At 53.6% G+C, this 20,855-nt stretch overlaps 4 protein-coding genes across 4 annotated transcripts; 3 read left to right on the plus strand and 1 right to left on the minus strand.

The window, feature by feature from the left end:
* Positions 1-125: 125 nt before the first annotated feature.
* EsH8_IV_000733 (uncharacterized protein) lies at positions 126-1,918 on the plus strand (the record flags this gene model as incomplete). Its single annotated transcript, XM_083265623.1, has 4 exons — positions 126-276; positions 380-948; positions 1,012-1,759; positions 1,815-1,918. 4 exons carry the CDS (start codon positions 126-128, stop codon positions 1,916-1,918), a joined length of 1,572 nt encoding a protein of 523 aa, XP_083124518.1.
* Positions 1,919-3,322: 1,404 nt separating this feature from the next.
* EsH8_IV_000734 (CTD kinase subunit gamma CTK3-domain-containing protein) lies at positions 3,323-4,230 on the plus strand (the record flags this gene model as incomplete). Its single annotated transcript, XM_083265624.1, has 3 exons — positions 3,323-3,478; positions 3,548-3,724; positions 3,781-4,230. The coding sequence occupies 3 exons, from the start codon at positions 3,323-3,325 to the stop codon at positions 4,228-4,230; spliced, it is 783 nt and encodes a 260-aa protein (XP_083124519.1).
* Positions 4,231-4,626: 396 nt separating this feature from the next.
* On the minus strand, positions 4,627-5,272 carry EsH8_IV_000735 (mitochondrial 54S ribosomal protein bL12m; the record flags this gene model as incomplete). Its single annotated transcript, XM_083265625.1, has 2 exons — positions 4,627-4,950; positions 5,042-5,272. 2 exons carry the CDS (start codon positions 5,270-5,272, stop codon positions 4,627-4,629), a joined length of 555 nt encoding a protein of 184 aa, XP_083124520.1.
* A 373-nt stretch (positions 5,273-5,645) lies between these two features.
* On the plus strand, positions 5,646-20,618 carry EsH8_IV_000736 (AAA family ATPase midasin; the record flags this gene model as incomplete). Its single annotated transcript, XM_083265626.1, has 2 exons — positions 5,646-12,911; positions 12,966-20,618. 2 exons carry the CDS (start codon positions 5,646-5,648, stop codon positions 20,616-20,618), a joined length of 14,919 nt encoding a protein of 4,972 aa, XP_083124521.1.
* Positions 20,619-20,855: the final 237 nt, after the last annotated feature.

A 20,855-nucleotide genomic window follows, 5' to 3' on the forward strand; every position in this document is an offset into this window, starting at 1 on the left:
AATTCTTACCAAATAGCGGACTTAACCCATAACCCACCATAGATGTGAATCGGAGATACTGTGGGTTCATATATATGACATTGGCTTGCTTGCTGTGTGTCTAGTGGCGTGGTTTCAACTCCAAAATGGCCTCATCGAAAGTCGCACAACAATACTGGAGAAGCCTTGCCCAGCCCGGGCGCCGGGGAGCCGCAGGAAAATCATTGCAGATCGAGGCTGCGACTAACACGAGTGTTATCAAGTATCGGAACAGTACGAGCTCGAGCTCGCCGACAGGTACATCCCCCAGAACTACCATGCGCTCCACCCGCTCTCGCATTGTCGAATACCCGCCTCCCTCTTCAAATAGATAATAGACTGGTGCTAACGTATTATTCAGAACACAAACGGGAGAGAGTCGTCATATTAGGCTCGGGCTGGGCAGGCTACGCATTCGCTCGGGAACTCGACCCCAAAAAGTACGAGCGCATCCTCATCTCGCCTCGCTCCTACTTCGTCTTCACCCCCTTATTGGCGTCAACCTCAGTCGGGACGCTCGAGTTCCGCTCGGTCCTCGAGCCCGTCCGCCGCCTGAGTCTAGACTCATTCCACCAAGCCTGGGCCGACGACGTGGACTTCTCAAAGAAGCTTATCCGCATCGAGAAAGTCACATCTGAGGATGCCACCTCCCGTACTTTGCCGGCAAAGGCTCCGCATCTTCCAAAGGGCGAGATAGTCGATGTTCCCTATGACAAACTCGTTCTTGCTGTCGGGGCGTACTCGCAGACGTTCGGTATCGAGGGCGTCAAGGAGTATGCCAATTTCTTGAGAGACATTGGCGATGCAAGGAGTATCCGCTTGAGAGTGCTTCAGTGTTTTGAGAGGGCCGACTGGCCTACTACGACCGACGAGCAACGCCGCAAGCTGTTGCACTTTGCTGTTGTGGGTGGGGGACCTACGGGTATCGAGGTCGGTTTTGCATGCACCACCAGCTGGCAGTAGTGTTACTGACGTTTGAGATGTTTGTTCTAGTTCGCTGCTGAGCTTCACGATCTCATCCATGATGATCTTTCAAAGCTATACCCCCACCTTATGGAGTTCGTCGGCATCACCATCTACGACATTGCGCCCAAGGTCCTGCCCATGTTCGATCAGCAATTGGCGTCATATGCCGAGGATCTGTTCCGCCGCCAAGGCATTAAAGTCAAGACGGAGCACCACCTGCAGCGCATCCGTCCCGACGAGGACGACAAGCGCGGCACCCTGAAGCTCAAGATCAAGGAGTACGGCGACGAGGAAGTCGGTGCCGGTATCGTGGTCTGGAGCACAGGTCTGATGCAAAACCCCCTTGTCCAGACTCTGATGAAGAAGGAGCTTCGCAACCCTTCCATGGCAACAAGCGAAGAGGGAGAGATGGTGAAGTTGAAAAAGACAGAGAAGAGCGGCGGCATTATCACGGACTCCCGTCTTCGAGTCCGCCTCGATGATCCCAACAACGAGAACGCCGTATTGCCTGACGTTTACTCCATGGGTGATTGCTCCGTCATGGAGACCGAGACGCTTCCTGCCACGGCGCAGGTTGCAAGCCAGCAGGCCGTTTACCTTGCCAAGGCCCTGAACAAGGCCTCGTCTCAGAGCCACATCGGGTCCGTGGACACTGAGAAGAGCAAACCGTTCAAATTCCGCAACCTTGGGACTTTGGCGTATCTGGGAAGCTGGCGCGCGATTCACCAAAGCTCCGCGGACGAGTTGAAGGGCCGGGCTGCCTGGATTCTTTGGCGTATGTTGATCCGAACCACTCTCGGTTGCTTGTAGTTGGCTAACGCGATTCGCAGGTTGCGCCTATCTGACCAAGAGTATGAGCATCCGGAACAAGCTCTTGGTGCCGATTTACTGGTTCATCACCTGGGTTTTCGGACGGGACATTTCTCGCTTCTGAGGCCAGTTGGGAAAGGGGACGTGTGTGTGACTGGGAAAATTCCAGCTACCCCAGTAAAAATACACATGGCTCCCTCGGTCGCAACCATATAAAAACCTATAGAATGAGGCTGGGTTTGCTGGAAAGAATTGAGTGCAACTTGCTTGCATCTGCCAGCGATAGACTTAGACGGATCGGAGCAATCACGAGGCTAACATAGAACCATGGGCAGAGCTATCGGTCGGGTCAAGCTGTAAGAGATAGAATGTATTATAGTTATGAAAATGACATGTATAAGAAAGACAACGGAAGGGATTAGAGGCTGTCATAACATAGTGTTGGGGGAGCTTGAGATGAGATCACAGTACCGTTATTTTGCTACTTCATGCTACGCCAAGACAAGTTGAATGTGGAACTCAGCTTCTCTTGTGAAAGTTTTCAAAGACTCGACATCCCTACCTATTCTTGTGGTATCTCTTCAAAGGTAAGAAGTGGCTGGGTATTACATATTGACTTTGAGCCGATGCGTACAGCAATAATGCCGCACTTTATCTTTTTACAGAAGTCTCTCATGCCATAGACTGACTTTATAACTCTTCCAGGGTAAATACTGTATCCTATAAATAAATGCTGCCTTGACCTCAAGAGAGACTCGATTATTCCAATAACACCATTTGTACCAATAGTATAGGGGGTTATCTGAGGTTGTCGAGCTAGACCGAGAATCTCCTCCGGCATCAAAAGACCAGGAGGAAGTAACACATAGAAAGATAAAGATTCAATAGAATGCACAGATAAATTTTCATGGTGGATAGCTCTTGTGAGCTCCAAGGAGCTGTTTCCCATTCCAGATGATGAGAGCGCAGGTGTAAGTGATGGTTTTCATAGTGTGCCGAGGACGTTTGTACATGAATGCTTGAATTCCCTAAATAAAAAAACCCCAAGCTAATGTTTACGACAAATTTTAGATTCAAAAAGTAGTTTACTGATATCACCCATGCAATCTATTAGTCCATAGTTATTGAGGAGAGGTGAGTAAGAATCCTATCCATCCCCTTTCACATCAAAAAGGCTCTCCACTGTTCCGGTGTCGTTCATTCTCATCCACTAAGCGACCATCATATATACGCTAATCCCGTATTGGCCTAGTGCAAGATCTCTAGCATTCGCACCGTGCCACTCACGCCAAAGAGTGACAAAAATGGAGCAGTGACACAGGGCTTCCCTGTGGAAAAGTTGACTGCTAATTCAGCACGAGAGAGCGACAGCTCTCAGTCTCAGCAGCATCAACACAGTCTCATCAGCACCCTCAGTCCCGTCTTCTCCCAGGAGTTCCAACGATATCGCCTCGAACTATCCCCTTAGCCGACATACCGTGACGCACGCTACGGCCAGGACTGGGACGAGGACCCGGGCGCAGCAGACATGGCGGACCCTTTCGAGGTTCGGATGCGCTTCACAGCTCAGCTGCAGCATCTCAACGCATCCGTCAACTCTGCTCAGAAGGCCGCTCAGTATGCGCTCAAGTACAAGGACATGGACGAGGACCTGCACTCGTGCATCCTCGAACAGTTGGAGCGGGTGAGTTCGCCACAAGAAACTTGATGAATGAGGCTGATTTTTTCGTCTTTTTGTTCTGTTTTCATTCAGAATAACATGAATACTCGCGCCAACATCATGTACTTCATCGAGCATTTCCTGGAAATGGCCCAGAAGGACAAGCACGTCGACTACGTCCGCATGATGCAGCGCGACATCATTCGCATTGTCGATGCCGTCGCCCCCGACGACGGGTCCGGCGCTGCCAACGTCAAGGTCGTTAGAAGGGTCAGTCTTCCCATCCTTGTGTGTCGCTCGGCCCCGCTTACTGACATGCGAGACAGGTCCTTCACGGCCTCCAGCAGAAGAACTTCCTCGAAGCACGCACCGTCGTCGAAATCGAGGAGGTTCTGAAGGAGCGGGAGACCAGCGCCCACGAGGCCGGTCTCTCGTCGCCCGTCAACGGCGACGTCAGTATGGGCGACGCGCCCCCCAGCCACGCGATCCCGGCCGGCGGTAGGGTGCCGCGGCTGGAGAAGCGTCAGATCGAGCAGCGCATCGAGGAGGACCGCGAGCGCCACAAGCGGCTGCGCGAGAGCATCTGGGCTATCCCGTCGCAGCCCAACGCGGAGATTGAGAAGATCTGGGAAGAGACGAGCGACCTCGGTGACGACGACCACATTATCGGGGATGAGGAATTCGGTGAGTGTGGCCAGGCCATGAACCACTCATGCGCGCCGCGGCCACCTGCTGGTCCTGCCAGCACTCGAATCACGAACGGCAAGAAGCATTAGTGGCCCAAGGGGGGGGGGGGGGGGGTCTCTCCATGTAGGCATATCTGGGCGTTTTAGGGGCTTAAAAAAACCACAACGGCGTTTGGGGTGTTGGTTTCGGTGGCTGGATCAGTATATCATGGGGTAGTGCTGGGTCCGAGGGCTCAAGTCTAGCACGGCTCGAATAGCTTAACGGCAAGTCATTAAATGAACGCCATGCAGATGCTTTGGCAATAAAAGGTGGTGTATGTCTTTGATAATATTGTTACATGGGTGTTTGTACACTCATACACGTCCGTCTAGACCAATCCAATCCAGATGTCCGACAACAAACAATGCCCCCGAGTTTTACATCTCCTCCCAGGAGAGGGCGCTTTCGTCCAAATAAGCCAGCCAGCCAGTCGGCAAACGGAGCATTTACTCCATGGTGACAGTGGCGCCAAGCTCCTTCATCGCGGCGATGATCTTCTCGGCCTCGTCCTTGGCCACGTTCTCCTTCATCAGCTTCGGTGCGCTCTCGACGAACTTCTTGCTGTCCACCAAGCTGAGACCCAACAGGTTCTTGATCTCCTTGATGACCTTGGGCTTCGAGCCGGCGTCGAAGGCCTGGAGCTTGATGTTGAAGACGCTCTTCTCGGCGGCGGCCGGTGCGGCCTCCTCGGCCTCCTCAACCGCGGGGGCTGCTGCGGGAGCGGCGGCGGCGAAGCCACCGACGGGGAGGTCGGGGATGTTAAGCTTGGACTGCAGTTGGGAGGAAGGCATGTCAGCATCGGCCCATTCCCCCCTGGGAGGAGTCCATTGGAATTGCACCCGTCGCTGAGTTTCAACTAACCTTCAAGCTTGAAACGAGGTCTGCGGTCTCGAGGAGGGTAAGAGTGCTGATCTGGTCGACAATGGCGGCGATCTTGGGGTTCGTGGGAGCTGCCGCAGCCTCGGTCGAGTTGTGCCTTCGTGCGGTCGCAGGAGTTCGGATCTGGAAGAGGGTTGTCGAGGCACGCATCGAGCCGCTCGCGCGGAGCTGACGGGCGCAGCTCTGGGCTGCGTATCTGCAAGAGAGCGCCATTGTATATGTAAAGTTGAGGGCTGGGAGGAGAGAGCCAATTGGCGTTGTTGAGGAGGGGGAGCGGATTGTCGTCGAGTCGGCCTCAAGCAACAGGGAGGTTCTAGCTCGGGATATCTCTGGCTTGAAGTTTTTCGAGCTCGAATGGTCCAGTCGCGTGAATGGTGCAGAGTCGTCCCCACTTTGATTGGCTCGGGGCTTTGTAGCGCCGTATTCCGTTCGGGAGCTACAGGGACCCCTGCCACCGCCAAAAAAAAAAGTTGACTTTTGGCTGGGGCGAAGGGTCCTCTAAGAGGAAAAAATAATAATGGTACATACAAGCCGGCCGTCCATGAACATCACCGCAGACGACATATATTGAAATTGGGCCGTGACCATGGCCACGATAGACCTGTCGTCGCAGAGGAGCGCTCTCCTGAACGACACAATCGTTCTGGAGCATTTACCCACCGAAATTATTGAGGTTATAAGAAATCACACGGCCTCAAACCTCCTCGACGCCATCGCAGAGGCGGCTCTCATCCCCCAACTTACAGATCGAATTTTCATTCACTTTGAAAATGTTTTTCCCGACATCTGCGCACGATGGCTCCTCAACCCCAGAAATCAGGCTGAAAATGGGCCCGTTCTTGCTTCTATTGCAAGGATACTGCCGTTTGCTCCGTATTTCTCGGAATTTCTACAGCAGGTCATGAGCGAGGACCTGACCAAGACGCCATCCCAAGGACCACAGACACTGAACATTCGGTTCCCCGACCTCACTACTTTCACTCCCGCTCAGGATTCTGACCTCCAGAGGCTTTTGTTAGCAGCATGGAGGCTGGTCTGTTTTGACCAAAGAACATACGGTGTCTTGGTCTCACCAACTCACATGCAAAGCCTCTTCACACATGAGAGTCGTGCAATTCGCTACTTGGCGATTCGAATTTTCAGCCAACTCCTGCGCGCTGCCGACTCGAAACTGGAGGCTCTCATCGATGAGCATGCCGGAACCAAGGAGGCTATCCTCGCTGACTTTGATGGGCGCGAAGTTGATTATGGTTTCTTGAGTCTGTATGAAGATGCACGGGTCAAGAAAGTTACGGCGCTGCGCCGAGAGCTTGGCGATGCTTCCCAGAGCAATCAAATTCACCCTATTCCACCGCAAAGTCTGACCCCTTTTGTTGCGTGCTACGGCAACACTATACTGCCGCGACCGTCCGGACCGGTCGAGAAGAATTCGTCCCTTGTGCTGACGCCCACAACAACCCAAAACCTGGAGACTTTGTCCGGTCTCTTGAAGAATGCAAGCCCCATTTTGCTGCACGGCCTCCCGGGCTCTGGTAAGACTTCGCTCGTCCACGAAGTTGCCAAAGAGTTCGGTAAGCATTCGGAAATGGTGACATTACACATCAACGAGCAAACAGACGCAAAGATGCTTATAGGACTCTATTCAACGGACACGAAACCGGGAACATTCTCCTGGAGACCTGGTGTTCTGACGACTGCGGTCAGAGAAGGCCGCTGGGTTCTCATTGAAGACCTAGACAGAGCGCCGAACGAGGTCATCAGCACACTGCTGCCACTAATCGAGCGAGGCGAGCTCCTCATCCCCAGTAGGGGTGAGCGGATCAAGGCGACCAGTGGTTTCCGTCTCTTTGGTACAGTAAGAAGTGCTCGCGGTATGCATGGCCGGGAAACGCTTCCCAACCTGCTAGGCATGCGGTTCTGGCAGCTTCTGTCCGTACAGACCCCCACAGAGACAGAGTTACAGGACATCATTGTCGGAGCCTATCCAGTTCTGCACAAATTTGCGCCTGGTATTCTTGCCGTCTACCGGCGGTTATCCAAGCCGATTTCCGGGAACATGCCCTTCTCATCCAGTCGTGGCATGGCCGATCGACAAGCTACACTGCGGGATCTTCTGCGATGGTGCAGACGCCTTACGGCCACGCTTTCTGCGGCTGGCTGCAGCACTGGAGAGGAGCCGATCACAGAGACTACCCGGGATTGGATGTTCATGGAGGCCATCGATTGTTTCGTGGCTGGAATCCCAGACATCCAAGCCAAGCAGCACCTCATCTTTGGCATCGCTGAAGAGATGCACATGGCCAAGGAGCGGGTCGAGTATCACCTCGGAAATTACATCCCACAACTGGAGCAAACCGATAGCCTATTCAAGATCGGTCGAACAACACTGCGGAAGCGGAAAGATCGTGTGAACAAGGCTGCACTCGCCAAGAGACCGTTTGCTAGTACTTCTCATGCGAAGAAGCTGCTGGAGCAGACCGCTGTGGCCGTGAACCTCGGCGAGCCCATTCTGCTTGTTGGCGAGACCGGTATTGGAAAGACAACAGTTATTCAGCAGCTGGCTGATACGCTGGGCCATAAGCTAGTTGCCATTAACCTCTCACAGCAGAGCGAAGCCGGAGATCTTCTCGGAGGCTTCAAGCCTGTCAATGTGAGGAGTTTGGCCGTTCCCTTGAAAGAGGAGTTTGAGGATCTGTTCTCCGCAACTGGAATTTCGACAACGAAGAACCAGCGGTATCTCGAGCAGCTTGGGAAATGTTTCGCCAAGGGGCAATGGGCGAAGGCTGCTAAGCTCTGGCGCGAAGCTCCCAAGATGTTCAAGAAGATTATCGAGGAGCTGACCCGGCGAGAAAGGGAGCAGAGCCAAGCTCGTGACGAGAGCGGCCAGCCGACGAAGCGTCGCAAGACGGAATCAAAACTTCAAACCCTTCTTGGACTTAGTCCTCGGTGGGACCAGTTTTCCCGCAACCTTAGCCAATTCGAAATTCAGCTATCTGGGAGCTCAACAGCATTCGCATTTTCGTTCATTGAGGGCAACATAGTCAAGGCTGCCCGAAACGGTGATTGGGTGCTTCTCGACGAGATCAACCTTGCTTCACCAGACACTCTGGAAAGCATCGCAGACCTCTTGACGGGGCCCATTGAGACACCTTCCATTCTCTTATCCGAGACGGGCGAGATCGAGAGGATCAGCGCCCATCCTAATTTCCGAATCTTCGGCGCCATGAACCCGGCAACTGACGTGGGCAAGCGCGACCTTCCTATCGGTATTCGGTCTCGGTTCACCGAGCTTTATGTTGATAGCCCGGATAAAGACAAAAAAGACTTGATCACCATCGTCAAGACGTATCTGAGAAGCAGTAGCATCAAGGATGATCACGCAGCAGACGACATCGCTGCACTGTATATCGATACCAAGCTTCGCGCCGAGCAGAAGAGCTTGGTTGATGGAGCCAACGAGGTGCCACATTTCAGTCTCCGTACCCTCACTCGTGTTTTGACTTACGTCAACCACATTGCTCCCTTTTACGGCCTTCGTCGAGCTTTGTACGAGGGATTCTCTATGGGATTTCTCACCCTCCTTGATAGAGAATCGGAAAAGCTGCTGGTGCCCTTGATAGACCATCACCTGTTTGGCCGTGTCTCCAACCCTCAGTCTATACTTTCCCAACCACCAAAACAACCGGACGATGGCAAACAATATGTACGGTTCCGTAATAAGGCAAAGGACCGTCATTACTGGCTAGCACAGGGAGAGGAGAGCTCCCAAGAGCGATCGGACTACATAATCACACCCTACGTGGAGCGCAACCTTCTTAATCTCGTTCGGGCAACCTCTACTCGACGATTCCCGATCCTCATACAGGGTCCCACATCAGCCGGAAAGACGAGTATGATTGAGTATCTGGCGAACTTTACCGGCAACAAATTCGTGCGAATCAACAACCACGAGCATACCGATCTGCAAGAGTACCTGGGTACATATGTGTCAGATTCAACTGGAAGACTCCGTTTCCAAGAAGGTCTGCTTGTGCAAGCCATGCGGCAAGGCCATTGGATCGTTCTGGACGAGTTGAACCTCGCCCCGACCGATGTTCTTGAGGCTCTGAACCGACTTCTTGACGACAATCGAGAGCTTCTGATTCCAGAGACACAAGAAGTCGTGAGACCGCATGAGAACTTCATGCTCTTCGCTACTCAGAACCCTCCCGGCTTGTATGGTGGTCGAAAAGTGCTTTCGCGTGCGTTCCGCAATCGATTCTTGGAGTTGCACTTCGACGACATTCCCGAGGATGAGTTAGAGTATATCTTGCAGAACAGAAGTATCAACACCGCGCCTTCTGACTGCAAGCGCATCGTTACGGTCTACAAGGAGCTCTCCCGTCTTCGACAGACGAGTCGTTTGTTCGAGCAGAAGGACAGTTTTGCTACGCTTCGAGACCTGTTCCGATGGGCCCTTCGACACGCAGACTCGAGAGAGCAGATTGCCGTCAACGGCTTCATGCTCCTTGCTGAGCGAGTTCGAGTGGAAGAGGAGCGAACTGCGGTTAGAGAGGTCATCGAGAGCGTGTTCAAAGTCAAGATTGATCCAGATGTTCTTTATACCGCCAAGTACTCGCCGATACTGAGCAAGATCCAGGCAATGCCCAACAACCACGGTGTCGTATGGACCCGCGCAATGCGCCGTCTCTATGTCTTGGTGGACACTGCCATTCGCAACAACGAGCCTGTTCTCCTTGTCGGCGAGACTGGATGCGGCAAAACCACTGTGTGCCAGATCCTAGCTGATGTGCTTGGAAAGGAGTTGCACATCGTCAACGCCCACCAAAACACCGAGACGGGAGATCTTATCGGCTCCCAAAGACCAGTGAGAAACAGAGGCGCAATTGCAGAGTCCTTGAAGAGCGAGCTGGTTTCTCTCCTTGGAATGCTTGGCGAAGACTCAACGGGTTCACTGGAAGATCTGCAGCAAAGATATCACGCCCTTTCGCCGGATGCTTTGGCCAAGGTCGACGCTACTACACAGGAAAAGATTATATCACTGGAGGCCAAGAGCAAAGCCTTGTTTGAGTGGTCCGACGGAAGTCTTGTTAATGCTATGAAGGCCGCTCAATTCTTCTTGCTGGATGAAATTTCTCTTGCCGACGACTCCGTGTTGGAGCGTTTGAACTCGGTACTCGAGCCTCAGCGATCTCTGCTTTTGGCAGAAAAGGGCATTGACAACTCGTTTGTCACCGCGGCAGATGGGTTCCAGTTCTTCGCCACCATGAACCCAGGAGGCGATTTCGGCAAGAAAGAACTTTCACCAGCATTGAGAAATCGTTTCACCGAAATTTGGGTCCCGGCCATGTCCGAGACGGATGACATGCTGGACATTGTCCTTTCAAAGCTCGACCCGGCTTTCAAGTCTTTCGGAATCCCCGTAGTGCAGTTTGCCCACTGGTTTGGACAGACCTTCAGATCGTCGTCCTCTACGGCCTTCTCGATTCGTGACATTCTCATTTGGGTCAACTTCATCAACCTATGCGGACCCACAGCGCCCCAGTTTGCCGCTGTTCATGGTGCAGCCACAGTCTTTATCGACAGTTTGGGTGCCAATCCGTCAGCTTTGCTGGCCATGGATCCGAAAGCGCTCGATTCCCAGAGACAGAAATGTCTTGACAAGCTAAGCGAGTTGCTTGGGTACGATACCACAGCCATATATCGAGCACAGCCCGAGGTGGTGTTGACCGATGATCGACTGTCCATTGGGGACTTCGGTCTACCTAGAGAAGCGGGCCACAAAGCGGACCCCAGCTTCGCATTCAATGCCCCAACCACAAGACTCAACGCCATGCGAGTGCTTCGTTCTCTTCAAATGCGGAAGCCCATTCTCCTGGAGGGAAGTCCTGGTGTCGGGAAGACGACACTTGTCGCCGCCCTGGCTCGCGTATGCGGCCGTCCCCTGACTCGAATCAACTTGTCAGACCAGACTGACCTCATGGATCTGTTTGGTACGGACATGCCGGTTGAGGGCGCTGAGGCCGGCAACTTCGCTTGGCGTGATGCTCCTTTCCTCCAAGCTATGCAGAATGGCGAGTGGGTATTGCTTGATGAGATGAACCTGGCCTCTCAGTCAGTTCTAGAAGGTCTCAATGCCTGCCTTGATCATCGTGGCGAGGTGTACATCTCCGAGTTGGACCAAGTCTTCAAGAGGCACCCCGATTTCCGACTCTTCGCTGCACAAAATCCACACCACCAAGGAGGTGGTCGAAAGGGACTTCCTAGCTCCTTCGTGAACAGATTCATCGTCGTTTACGCCGATGTCTTCACAGCGGATGACCTTCTCCTGATCGCGCAGCACAATTTCCCGAGCATCCCTACCGATGTTACCAGCGGCGTAATCCAGTTCATTTCTCGCCTGGACCATCAAGTTGCCATCGAGAAGGCATTCGGTTCCCATGGGAGCCCCTGGGAATTTAACCTTCGAGATATCCTCAGATGGCTGCACCTTCTGGCCACGTCCGATCCTCTATTGGCTACTGGTAAGCCTGATGACTTCCTCGACCTCATCATCCGTCAACGTTTCCGGTCGTCTGTGGACCGCGAGGAAGTGAACAAGCTCTTTGCTCAGGTCTTCTTGAGGGAACCAGAAAGCCACAGCCTGTACCATGACACAAATGCGTTTTTCTCTCAGGTCGGCAACGCGCTGCTTCCAAGAAACCAAACATCACAGCCTTTGCCTTTACCCGGCATCGACACTGTGTCCCGACTTCCAGAGATTGAGTCGCTCATGGTCTGCATCAAGCAGGACATCCCATGCATTCTCAGCGGTCCCTCTGGCAGCGGAAAATCGGTGTTGCTTGAGCACGTCGCTGCACTCGTTGGCAAGCCTCTTGTTGTCTTCCCTCTCAATGCCGACATCGACACGATGGACCTTGTTGGCGGGTTCGAGCAGTCGGACCCGCTTCGCGAAGTTAACGCTTCTTTGCGAGAACTCTACAAGGCCCTGCAGACCACGATTCTTACCCGAGTACCCAGCCAAGTTCCACCACAAGCTCTTGTTCTGCTACACCTCCTGGAATCTTATCACGGAGACACTGGCGCTTTACCCGCCATCACAGCTGCGGTTGAGCAAGTTCTTTCGGAGGTATCAAGAGAGTCAGAGATCGGATTGCATCTCTTCAACGTTCACACTGTCTTGCAGAGACCGCTGGTTGTGAGTGATCCCCGCTTCGAATGGCTCGATGGAGTCATTGTCAAGGCCCTCGAAGCCGGCCAATGGCTGGTCCTGGACAATGCAAACCTTTGCAATGCATCCGTTTTGGATAGACTCAACTCTCTGCTTGAGCCAAACGGTTTCTTGAGCATCAATGAACACTGCGGTCCCAATGGAGAACCTAGGATCATCAGGCCTCACCCAGAGTTCAGAATCTTCTTGACAGTTGACCCGCGATATGGAGAGCTGTCGCGAGCCATGAGGAACAGAGCCGTTGAAATCCATCTTAGCGAGCGGGCAACACAAAACCTCACTGGGCACAGCTCTCATGTGCATGTCGAAAGTAGTCTTCAGAGGTTCTCCTCTTCCAGAGAGATTTCCACCTCAGTCCTCAGCGAGAATGCTACCTCGGACGTGAGCAACGTCACGATTGAGAACTTGTCTCTTAGAGATACGGCTCTCTTGGACCGGTTTTCTCGTTCCTTCAATCGTGGGTTGGCTGATCTTGCCTCTTCTGGCCTCGAAAAATACCAAGGAAGCCTGCACGAGCAACTCATATACCTGGAGGCGACTGAGACGGCTGGACTTCGCCAAGCCATTTCCCAACTTTATGCTACCCTACCCGATTCCAACTCCGGTCTTGGAGCCGCTCAGGTAAGATCAAGTATTCTTTTCAGAGACAATTTTTAACTAATGATGTTGCTGTAGCCTTTGAACCCGCTCCACAACGCTTCTATGGTGCGCGTTTTGCACCGTGACAACGGCGAGTTGCCCTTCTGGCTCTCAGTCTGTTATGAGTTCCTTTTGGAGATCCAGCGCTGCCAAGCTGCAATCTCTGCTCAAGCCACCAAGGCGAAGGCAGCGAAGCTTGCCTCTTTGAACCGTCTTCAGCGCTCTATCGTATCAGACCGCATCGCAGCTGTCGCAAAAGACTCAACGGTCAAGGTGTCAAGATTCCTTTCGAAATCCCTCCAGGCCATGAGAGCATTCATCCAAGCCAATCTTAACACGGCCCAAGGCTGGAAGGAACGGGCTCAAGTTCTCCGAAAGATGCTCGACTTCTGGTGGCGAACCCTCAGCCTTACCACTGAGCACCACTTCGAGGAAGCACGATTCCAAGCACACCTGGTACACGGCGTTGAGTCTGTGCAAAACCTCCTTTCGCCTACAACGGAGACCATCAATCAGCAACTTGCCGATCACTACCTCCAAACCGTAGAAGAAGACTTTACCACTGGCTTCCGTCTCACGACTGGCTTGAGCATGGAAGTCATGTGGAAGCGCATCAAGCCACTTCCCATCATGAGTGTGGAAACCCTTAACAAGAGCCAGGAGATCGAGCGGCTGGGTATTCGACTTGACGAACTCAAATGGAGGGTCAAGACATCCATTTCCGACCTTGCTAGAGCCATGACGACGCTCGTTACTGCCGATGAGATTGTCCGAAGAAGTGACACCGACGTCACCGAGCTCATCAATGATCTCACAAAGGAGATTGAGCTTTTGGAGTCCAAGGTTGGCTCAGAGTCTAGCGAAGTCAAGCCGTTCTTCGCGACGCAGTTTGAGACTCTGAGGCAGGCTTCGTTGATCAAGTCACAAGGACCTGCTCTTGCTGAATACACCAGGGGCCCGTCATACAACACTAACGAGATGGATCTCGTGGTGTTGTCAAACCAGCAAACCATTGATCAAATTCGCTTGGGCAGTTTTGGAGACAAGGAAGCAAAGCCGTTGACCATAGGCCTGCTGTCATCTCAAGATCCCGCCACACACGTCTGGAACGGCAAGTTTGCCATGTCGCTCCTGTCGAAACTCAACTCCCTTCCATCAACAAGTCTGCGCTCACTCGGACTTCTGGAGACCGAACTGCCTGCCATGGGACGATCTGTTGCTGCACTGGCACCCGCGCTCCAGAGGAACCAAATCACAGCCCTCAACACGGTTCTCAAGACACTCATCACAGCTGCCTTTTCCGTCCATGGTAGCGAACAAAACGAATTTGTTGATACAGTTTACAAGACAATCGAGCATGACTTCAAGGACACCAAAGCTACACCTCTGCAAATACAGCATTTGGCAGCTCAGTTCGAAACTATCATCCCCAACGAATGGCCGGCACATCTCATTCAGGTCGCCAAGCAGCATTTGATTCCCGCCGCGGTTGCTCTTGCAGTATCCGACAAGATTGAGAAAACTTGGAATCATGATGATGCTTCTAATGCCCGTGTTGTAGCTGCTTGCGCTGCAGTCGCCTGGGTTGAGTTCGCCATCGGCGCGATCAAGCTTTATGTGCCTGACAAGTCTTTCGACCCTCAGCTACGGCCGCAGTTTGAGAAGGATGTCCACGACGAGCTGACGAAGGGACTTGGACACAAGCTTGCATCTCTCTTGGACTTTGAAACTCGATTCACAGGTCAAGAAAGTTCTCTTCGCATCCAACTTGCGCAGGAAGACATTGAAGCGCTTGGTCCTGCACCGGCACCAACGCAACTGCTCTACCGACCCGCTCGGTCGGAGCTCAACCACGTTCAGACAGACTTCAATAATGTTCTGAATATGATCATTGGACAGGGCCTGTCGGCGGTTCATACCGCTCATGCCCTGGCAGGGTCTTTGGAGGCCGTACAGGACATCAACCTTGTCAAGCAGAACTTGGCTTTGATGATTGACCGCCTGGCAAACCGTTTCAACGCCTATCAAGACATGACGCGCCCTCTTGTCAACATGCTTGGCTGCCTCCAGCTTGGTTTGTCGTTGAGTGACGGGCTCGAATCCATTGAGCACCATGCTGCCGACAAGACTCTTATGGACCTTACACCCTTCGTTGGTGGTAGACCCGAGCATCATATTCTCAAGAAATTCCCGAACAGAACATTGGAGTTCCTCGACTACGTTGGGCTGGTCGTATCCGTCGAAGGATTGTCAAATCTAAACGCTGGTGTCCGCGAAGCGTTGTTCGAATGTGTTCATAGATTCTTCCAAGAATGGACCAAGAAACTCGAGGATGACCGTAAAGCGGAAGAGGCTAGAACGAACCTTTACCGATTCAAGGGAAGCTTTGAGGACGAGGAGGAGATGAACGAGGAAGAGTTCAACGAACTCTTCCCTACCTACGACAAGGAACAGGAAGAAAAGCCCTCCATCGGACACCAGAAGGTTCGAGACGTGTCAGTCAGGCTGGCGGAGTCTCATCGCAGTATCTTCCTGGAGCAATCGACCCCATCTGCGGCCCTTCAAGAGGTCTGCAAGAAGGTTGGCAATGGTGTTGCGCTGGAGCTTGTGCAAAAATCTGCGGTTTACCAGGGCATGAACCACCGGGTTCTTCCCCTGGCACTCTGGTCGCTTGACGAGCAGATGAAAGCACTCAACCTGAATTCTGTCGCTACCGACTACAACTTCTACAGCGACCCCAATCTCCCTGAGGCTCGTCGCCTGATCCCACTTATCGACAAGGTGGAGGCTCGCTTCCGTGAATTGCAGCAAGTTGACGAAATTGGCCACATGCAGCCGTTGGCAGATGTGCTATCAGCCTGCGAGCAGCTGCTTGAGCTCACCCACACAGAGCCTCTGGCCAAGATTCTTCCCAAGCTGGAACATCTGCACGGCATCGTCTATGAGTGGCAACACGGAGGCTACGCCCCTAGCGTCTACGGAGCGCCCGCGCTCTACACGTCACTAACAGATACCATCATCAACTGGCGACGCATGGAACTTTCAACCTGGGCTAAGCTTTTCGATATGGAAGCCCAGAAATGCTCAGAAGATGCTGACTCGTGGTTCTTCGTTGCTTACCAGGTCCTCATTGCTGTGCCTCTCTCCCTTGTTGACTCAACCGAGCTGGCGGATTACGCCGTCAATCTAGTGAGAGAGCTCGAGACTTACTTCTCTACGGCAATCATCGGGCAGTTCTCTGCCCGCCTCAGATTGTTGAGACAATTGCAGAAGCATTTGCAGCTGCTTGCGATTGACTACCCCGCCCTGTCTGTCGTTGGCGACGCGGCTCTCAACTTTATCAACTTCTACTCTCGGTTCGAAAAGGTCGCCAATGAAACAATTGCTAAGGGCAGAGCGCCATTTGAGAAGACCATGAAGGAAGTCGTGCTTCTGGCCAGCTGGAAGGACACCAATATCAACGCTCTGCGCGAGAGTGCACGCAAGTCCCATCTGAAGCTCTTCCGACTGGTCCGGAAATTCCGTGCTGTCCTTGGGCAACCGATGAAGCCAATCCTGGACGATGGTCTCCCAGACCAAGTGGTTTCCATCAACCAAAACACGGATACCGCAGACAAGGCTGACATCAAGGTTAACCCCATGGCTATCTCGGCATGCAACGAGCGCTTGCCCGGGTGGCTGGATCAACATAAGCGTCTATCGAACGCTCCAAAGACGCTTTCCATCATGGCCAATGTTGCTGCCCAGGCCAACCAAAGCCCCCTGGATGCTAGCCAAGAGATTACCTCTTACGTGGACAGTCTCAACGCTTCAATCGCGGAGTTACGCAAAGAGACTCCCAGCAACTTGACCGATGAAAACAAGGACCTAGTCAAACACCTGAAGACTCGCAAGCGCAACCTCTTCGCGGACGTCCTTAAGATGATGAGGCAGATGGGCTTCCGATACAACCTCGGAACCGAGGAGTTGGCCAAGCAAGATTCCATTGCTGTCGTGCTGGCAAGCATACCAGCCTCTCATATCGAGGAGGGCACCATGAACGACGCCGCCGAGTACTACTTCCACAAAGTCGTTGACATCGCGCCAAAGGTCAGAGCTGCTATTCACGACTACTCCAGCGAGCTCACTGGTGCTGAGATGTCTCGAAGCACTGGGTTCATAGAGGGCATGCTGGCTGTCGTCTTGGGCCAGCACATCTCTTTGTCTGCTGCCCGCAAGGCAACCGCCTCTCTCGACCGCGTTATTGCTTCGGTCCAGAGCTTGAGCGGCACGAGCATCGGACGAAACGACAGTTCGTGCAACCCCAGCATCAGCATGAACTGGATGAAACCAATCTTGGACTTCGGAATCAAGATTGTGGAGATTCATGGCAAGCTGGCCTCTATCGACAATCAACCTGTGTTGAGTCACCTCCGGAACACACTGCAGAGCCTCGAGGGGTTGTCGAAGGACTGGTCGACTTTGGCTTCGACCCCCAATCAGTTCACGACTGATCAACACGTCTCCCTGCAGCAGCGGTTCGTGCTCGAGGGGCAGAACTTCAAGGCACAGCTTCTATCACAAACTAATCGTCCTGATCTTGACTTTGTCATGAATCAAATCACTGGCTGGTTCGACATCCAAACCGGTCGGGACAACCACGAAGTTTCGAGCCTTGACAACGCCGCCCAGCAATTCAAGGACTCGGTATCCGGCCTTTGCGATACCGTTCTTGTCGCGGTTCAAGGCTACAAGAAGGCTATGGCCGATCTGCCAAGTTCGTCCGACGATGCAGGCTGGCTAGCAAAGACCTCTGCCGTACGCAGCTCCGGTCTCAGCGCTCTTCACATCGATACGATCGTGACCAAGGTCGAGGCTTGCTTGTCCGCCTTGGAGGGCGTTGATCTAGCACAGTCAAACATGGGCGCGGCTGCCTCGTCGCTCTTTTCCATTATTCTTCCGATCCTCCAGCAGTATGCTCTGACCTGCCGCCAGAGCTTCTCTCAGCTCCACAGCTTGAATGCTGCAACCGGCCACATGACCTACCAGCTTGCAAGGACCTTCACTCAAATTGCCGCCAAGGGCTTCTGCACTCCACAGGAGAAGTCGGACGAGACGTCCGGGGACTCCGGAAAGCTCGAATCTGGAACGGGTCTGGGAGACGGCGAAGGAGCAGAAGACATCAGCAAGGACATCCAGCCTGATGAGGACCTATCAGAGCTTGCCCAGGAAAAGAATAAGGAAAAGAATGGAGAAATTGAAGAAGAGAAGGACGCAGTCGACATGGCGGATGAGGAACTTGAAGGAGACCTGGGCAGTGTTGCTGGCGAAGACGAGGAGGAGAAATCAGACGGAGAAGGTGATGACGAGGAGAAAGACGACATCGACGAAGAAGTTGGCGATGTTGACGATCTCGATCCTACGGCCGTTGACGAAAAGATGTGGGATGGTGACAACGAGGACGAAGCAGAGAAGGACCAACAGGGCGACAAGTCCAAGGGACAAAAGAAGGACGAGCAAATGGCTGCCGATACCGACGGCAATGCTGACGACAAGAAGGCCGAGGACGATGAGAAACAGGTCGACGAAGGAGACGAGGATATGGAGGACGAGGAGGACGAGGAGCCCGGGGCGGAGCAGGAAGACGCCAAGTTTGAGGACGACGCGGTCAACCAGGACCAGAACGTTGAAGAGAACGACGCTCTTGCGATGCCGGACGAAATGGACTTTGACTTCGAAGAGGAAGGAGAGGACGCCGGGTCCGAAGAAGATGACCTTGACAACCTATCAGATATCGAGAAGGAAGAGCCCAAGGCACAGAACGAATCCGATGCTGAAGATGGGGAAGAGGAAACGCAGCGAGGCGACGACAAGGGCCCCGAAGACGAAGGAGAAGAAGAAAAGGAGGAGGATGAGCCTGAAGAGGAAATCGCGGGCGAGCCTGAGCCCAACATGGACCCCAAGGCGGAAGAGGAAGAGGAGGAGCAACCCAATCAGCCTGAGGAGCCCGACTCTCACGCGGAACCACCAAGAGATGACGCCAACGCCGACACGAACAACGCTGCACCGAGCGATGTCAAGAACGGCGGCCAGGACCAGGATGCCGATGATATGGATACTGAGAATGACTTCAGCAACAACGCGGCCCAGAGGGATGAAGGAGACGCCGGAGATGGATCTGCGGAGCAACAAACCAGTGCTGGCAAGAAGGGGCAGCTTTCCCGATCCAACGAGCAAGCGCAACCCACCGACCAGGACCAAGATGATACGCCTGAGAGCAGCCGACAAGACCCCTTCAAGAAGCTCGGCGATGCCCTGGAGCGTTGGCATCGTCAGCAAAACGACATCAAGGACCCTGAAAAGCAGGAAGAGGGCGAGCAGAAGCAGTCGCAAGATACCAGTGCTGACCTCGGCGCGCGCGAGTTCCAGCATCTACAGGACGATGAGACCGCAGCTGATACCCAGGCCCTCGGTACCACCTCCGAAGATCAGGTGCAACCTATCGACGAGTCGATGGCCATTGATGAGGAGAAGGAAGACCCTCAGAGTCGCGTGATGCCGGAAACGGACGATGTAGACATGGAGCAGGATCCCGACAAGATGGACACGACAGAGGCCCCGGAAACACAGGAGAAGGATACCGCCACCGACAAGGATGACGGCCGGTCTGGAGTCAAGACACGCCAGGGCGCTTTCGACCGCGAGGTGTCTCCTTCGGAAGACGAGGTCCAAAGACTTGAGGACGAGGAAGAGGAACAAGTGATCGAAGAGACCTCCACGCAGCTCTCCACAACGCACATTAGTGACGAGGAGCTTCCCCTTCGAGACTTTTCCGAATCGCTCCAGTCCTGGACCACCTTCCAGACGAAGACGCACCCCCTGTCACTCTCCCTCACCTCCCAGCTCCGTCTCATTCTCACCCCGTCTCAATCCACAAAGCTCTCGGGCTCCTACCGCACCGGAAAGCGTCTCAACATCAAGAAGATCATCCCCTACATCGCCTCGAGTTACAAGCGCGACAAGATCTGGATGCGCCGCGCCATCCCGACGAAGCGCTCCTACCAGATTCTTCTCTGCGTCGACGACTCCCGCAGCATGGGCGAGTCCAGCTCCGGCACTCTGGCTCTCGAGTCTCTGGTGATGGTCTCCCGCGCCCTGACGATGCTCGAGGTCGGCCAGGTCGGCATCCTCGGCTTCGGCGCCGACACATTTATGGCGCACGACTTCACCGAGCCGTTTGCGTCCCACGACGCTGGCGCAAAGGTCCTGCAGCACTTCAACTTCCAACAGGACCGCACCGATATCTACCTCCTCATCCGCCGCACAATCGACCACTTCCGCACCGCCAGGATGCAGAACCCGGCCCGCGGCGCCGAGGACCTGTGGCAACTCGCCCTGATCCTGTCCGACGGCCTGACGCCCTCGTCGCAGCACGACGGCATCAGGCGCCTGCTGCGCGAGGCCATGGAGGAGCGCATCATGGTTGTCTTCATCGTCATGGACGACACGGGCAACAAGAAGGGTGACAGCGTGCTGGACCTGAAGGAGGCCAAGTTCGTCAAGGACGAGAGCGGGAACAGCCGTGTCGTCATCGAGCGCTACCTCGACACTTTCCCTTTCCAGTACTACCTCATCGTTCACAACTTGGAGGATTTGCCCAGCGCATTGGCAGGGTTGCTCAGGACGTGGTTTGCGGAGGTCAACTCGTGATCAGAATCGTTCGAGGAACGAGAAAAAAGTTTATGTTTCAGTTTCGTTTTACTGATTTGTTCTACGGATTGGAGTTTGGGCGTGTAGAAACTTTACCGCAAAGGTTTTTTTTTTTTTAGGGCAATAGACGGTGTTTAAAAAGAAAAGTTTTATAGATGTAGATGAACAGACAAATATTCTCGCTAGTCACTCTCTCCGTGTTTTTATTGAGAAGCCGGCCCATGACCTGCTTGTGAG

This window comes from Colletotrichum jinshuiense, chromosome 4 (assembly GCF_051148585.1).
Source record: "Colletotrichum jinshuiense chromosome 4, complete sequence".
NCBI lineage: Eukaryota > Fungi > Ascomycota > Sordariomycetes > Glomerellales > Glomerellaceae > Colletotrichum > Colletotrichum jinshuiense.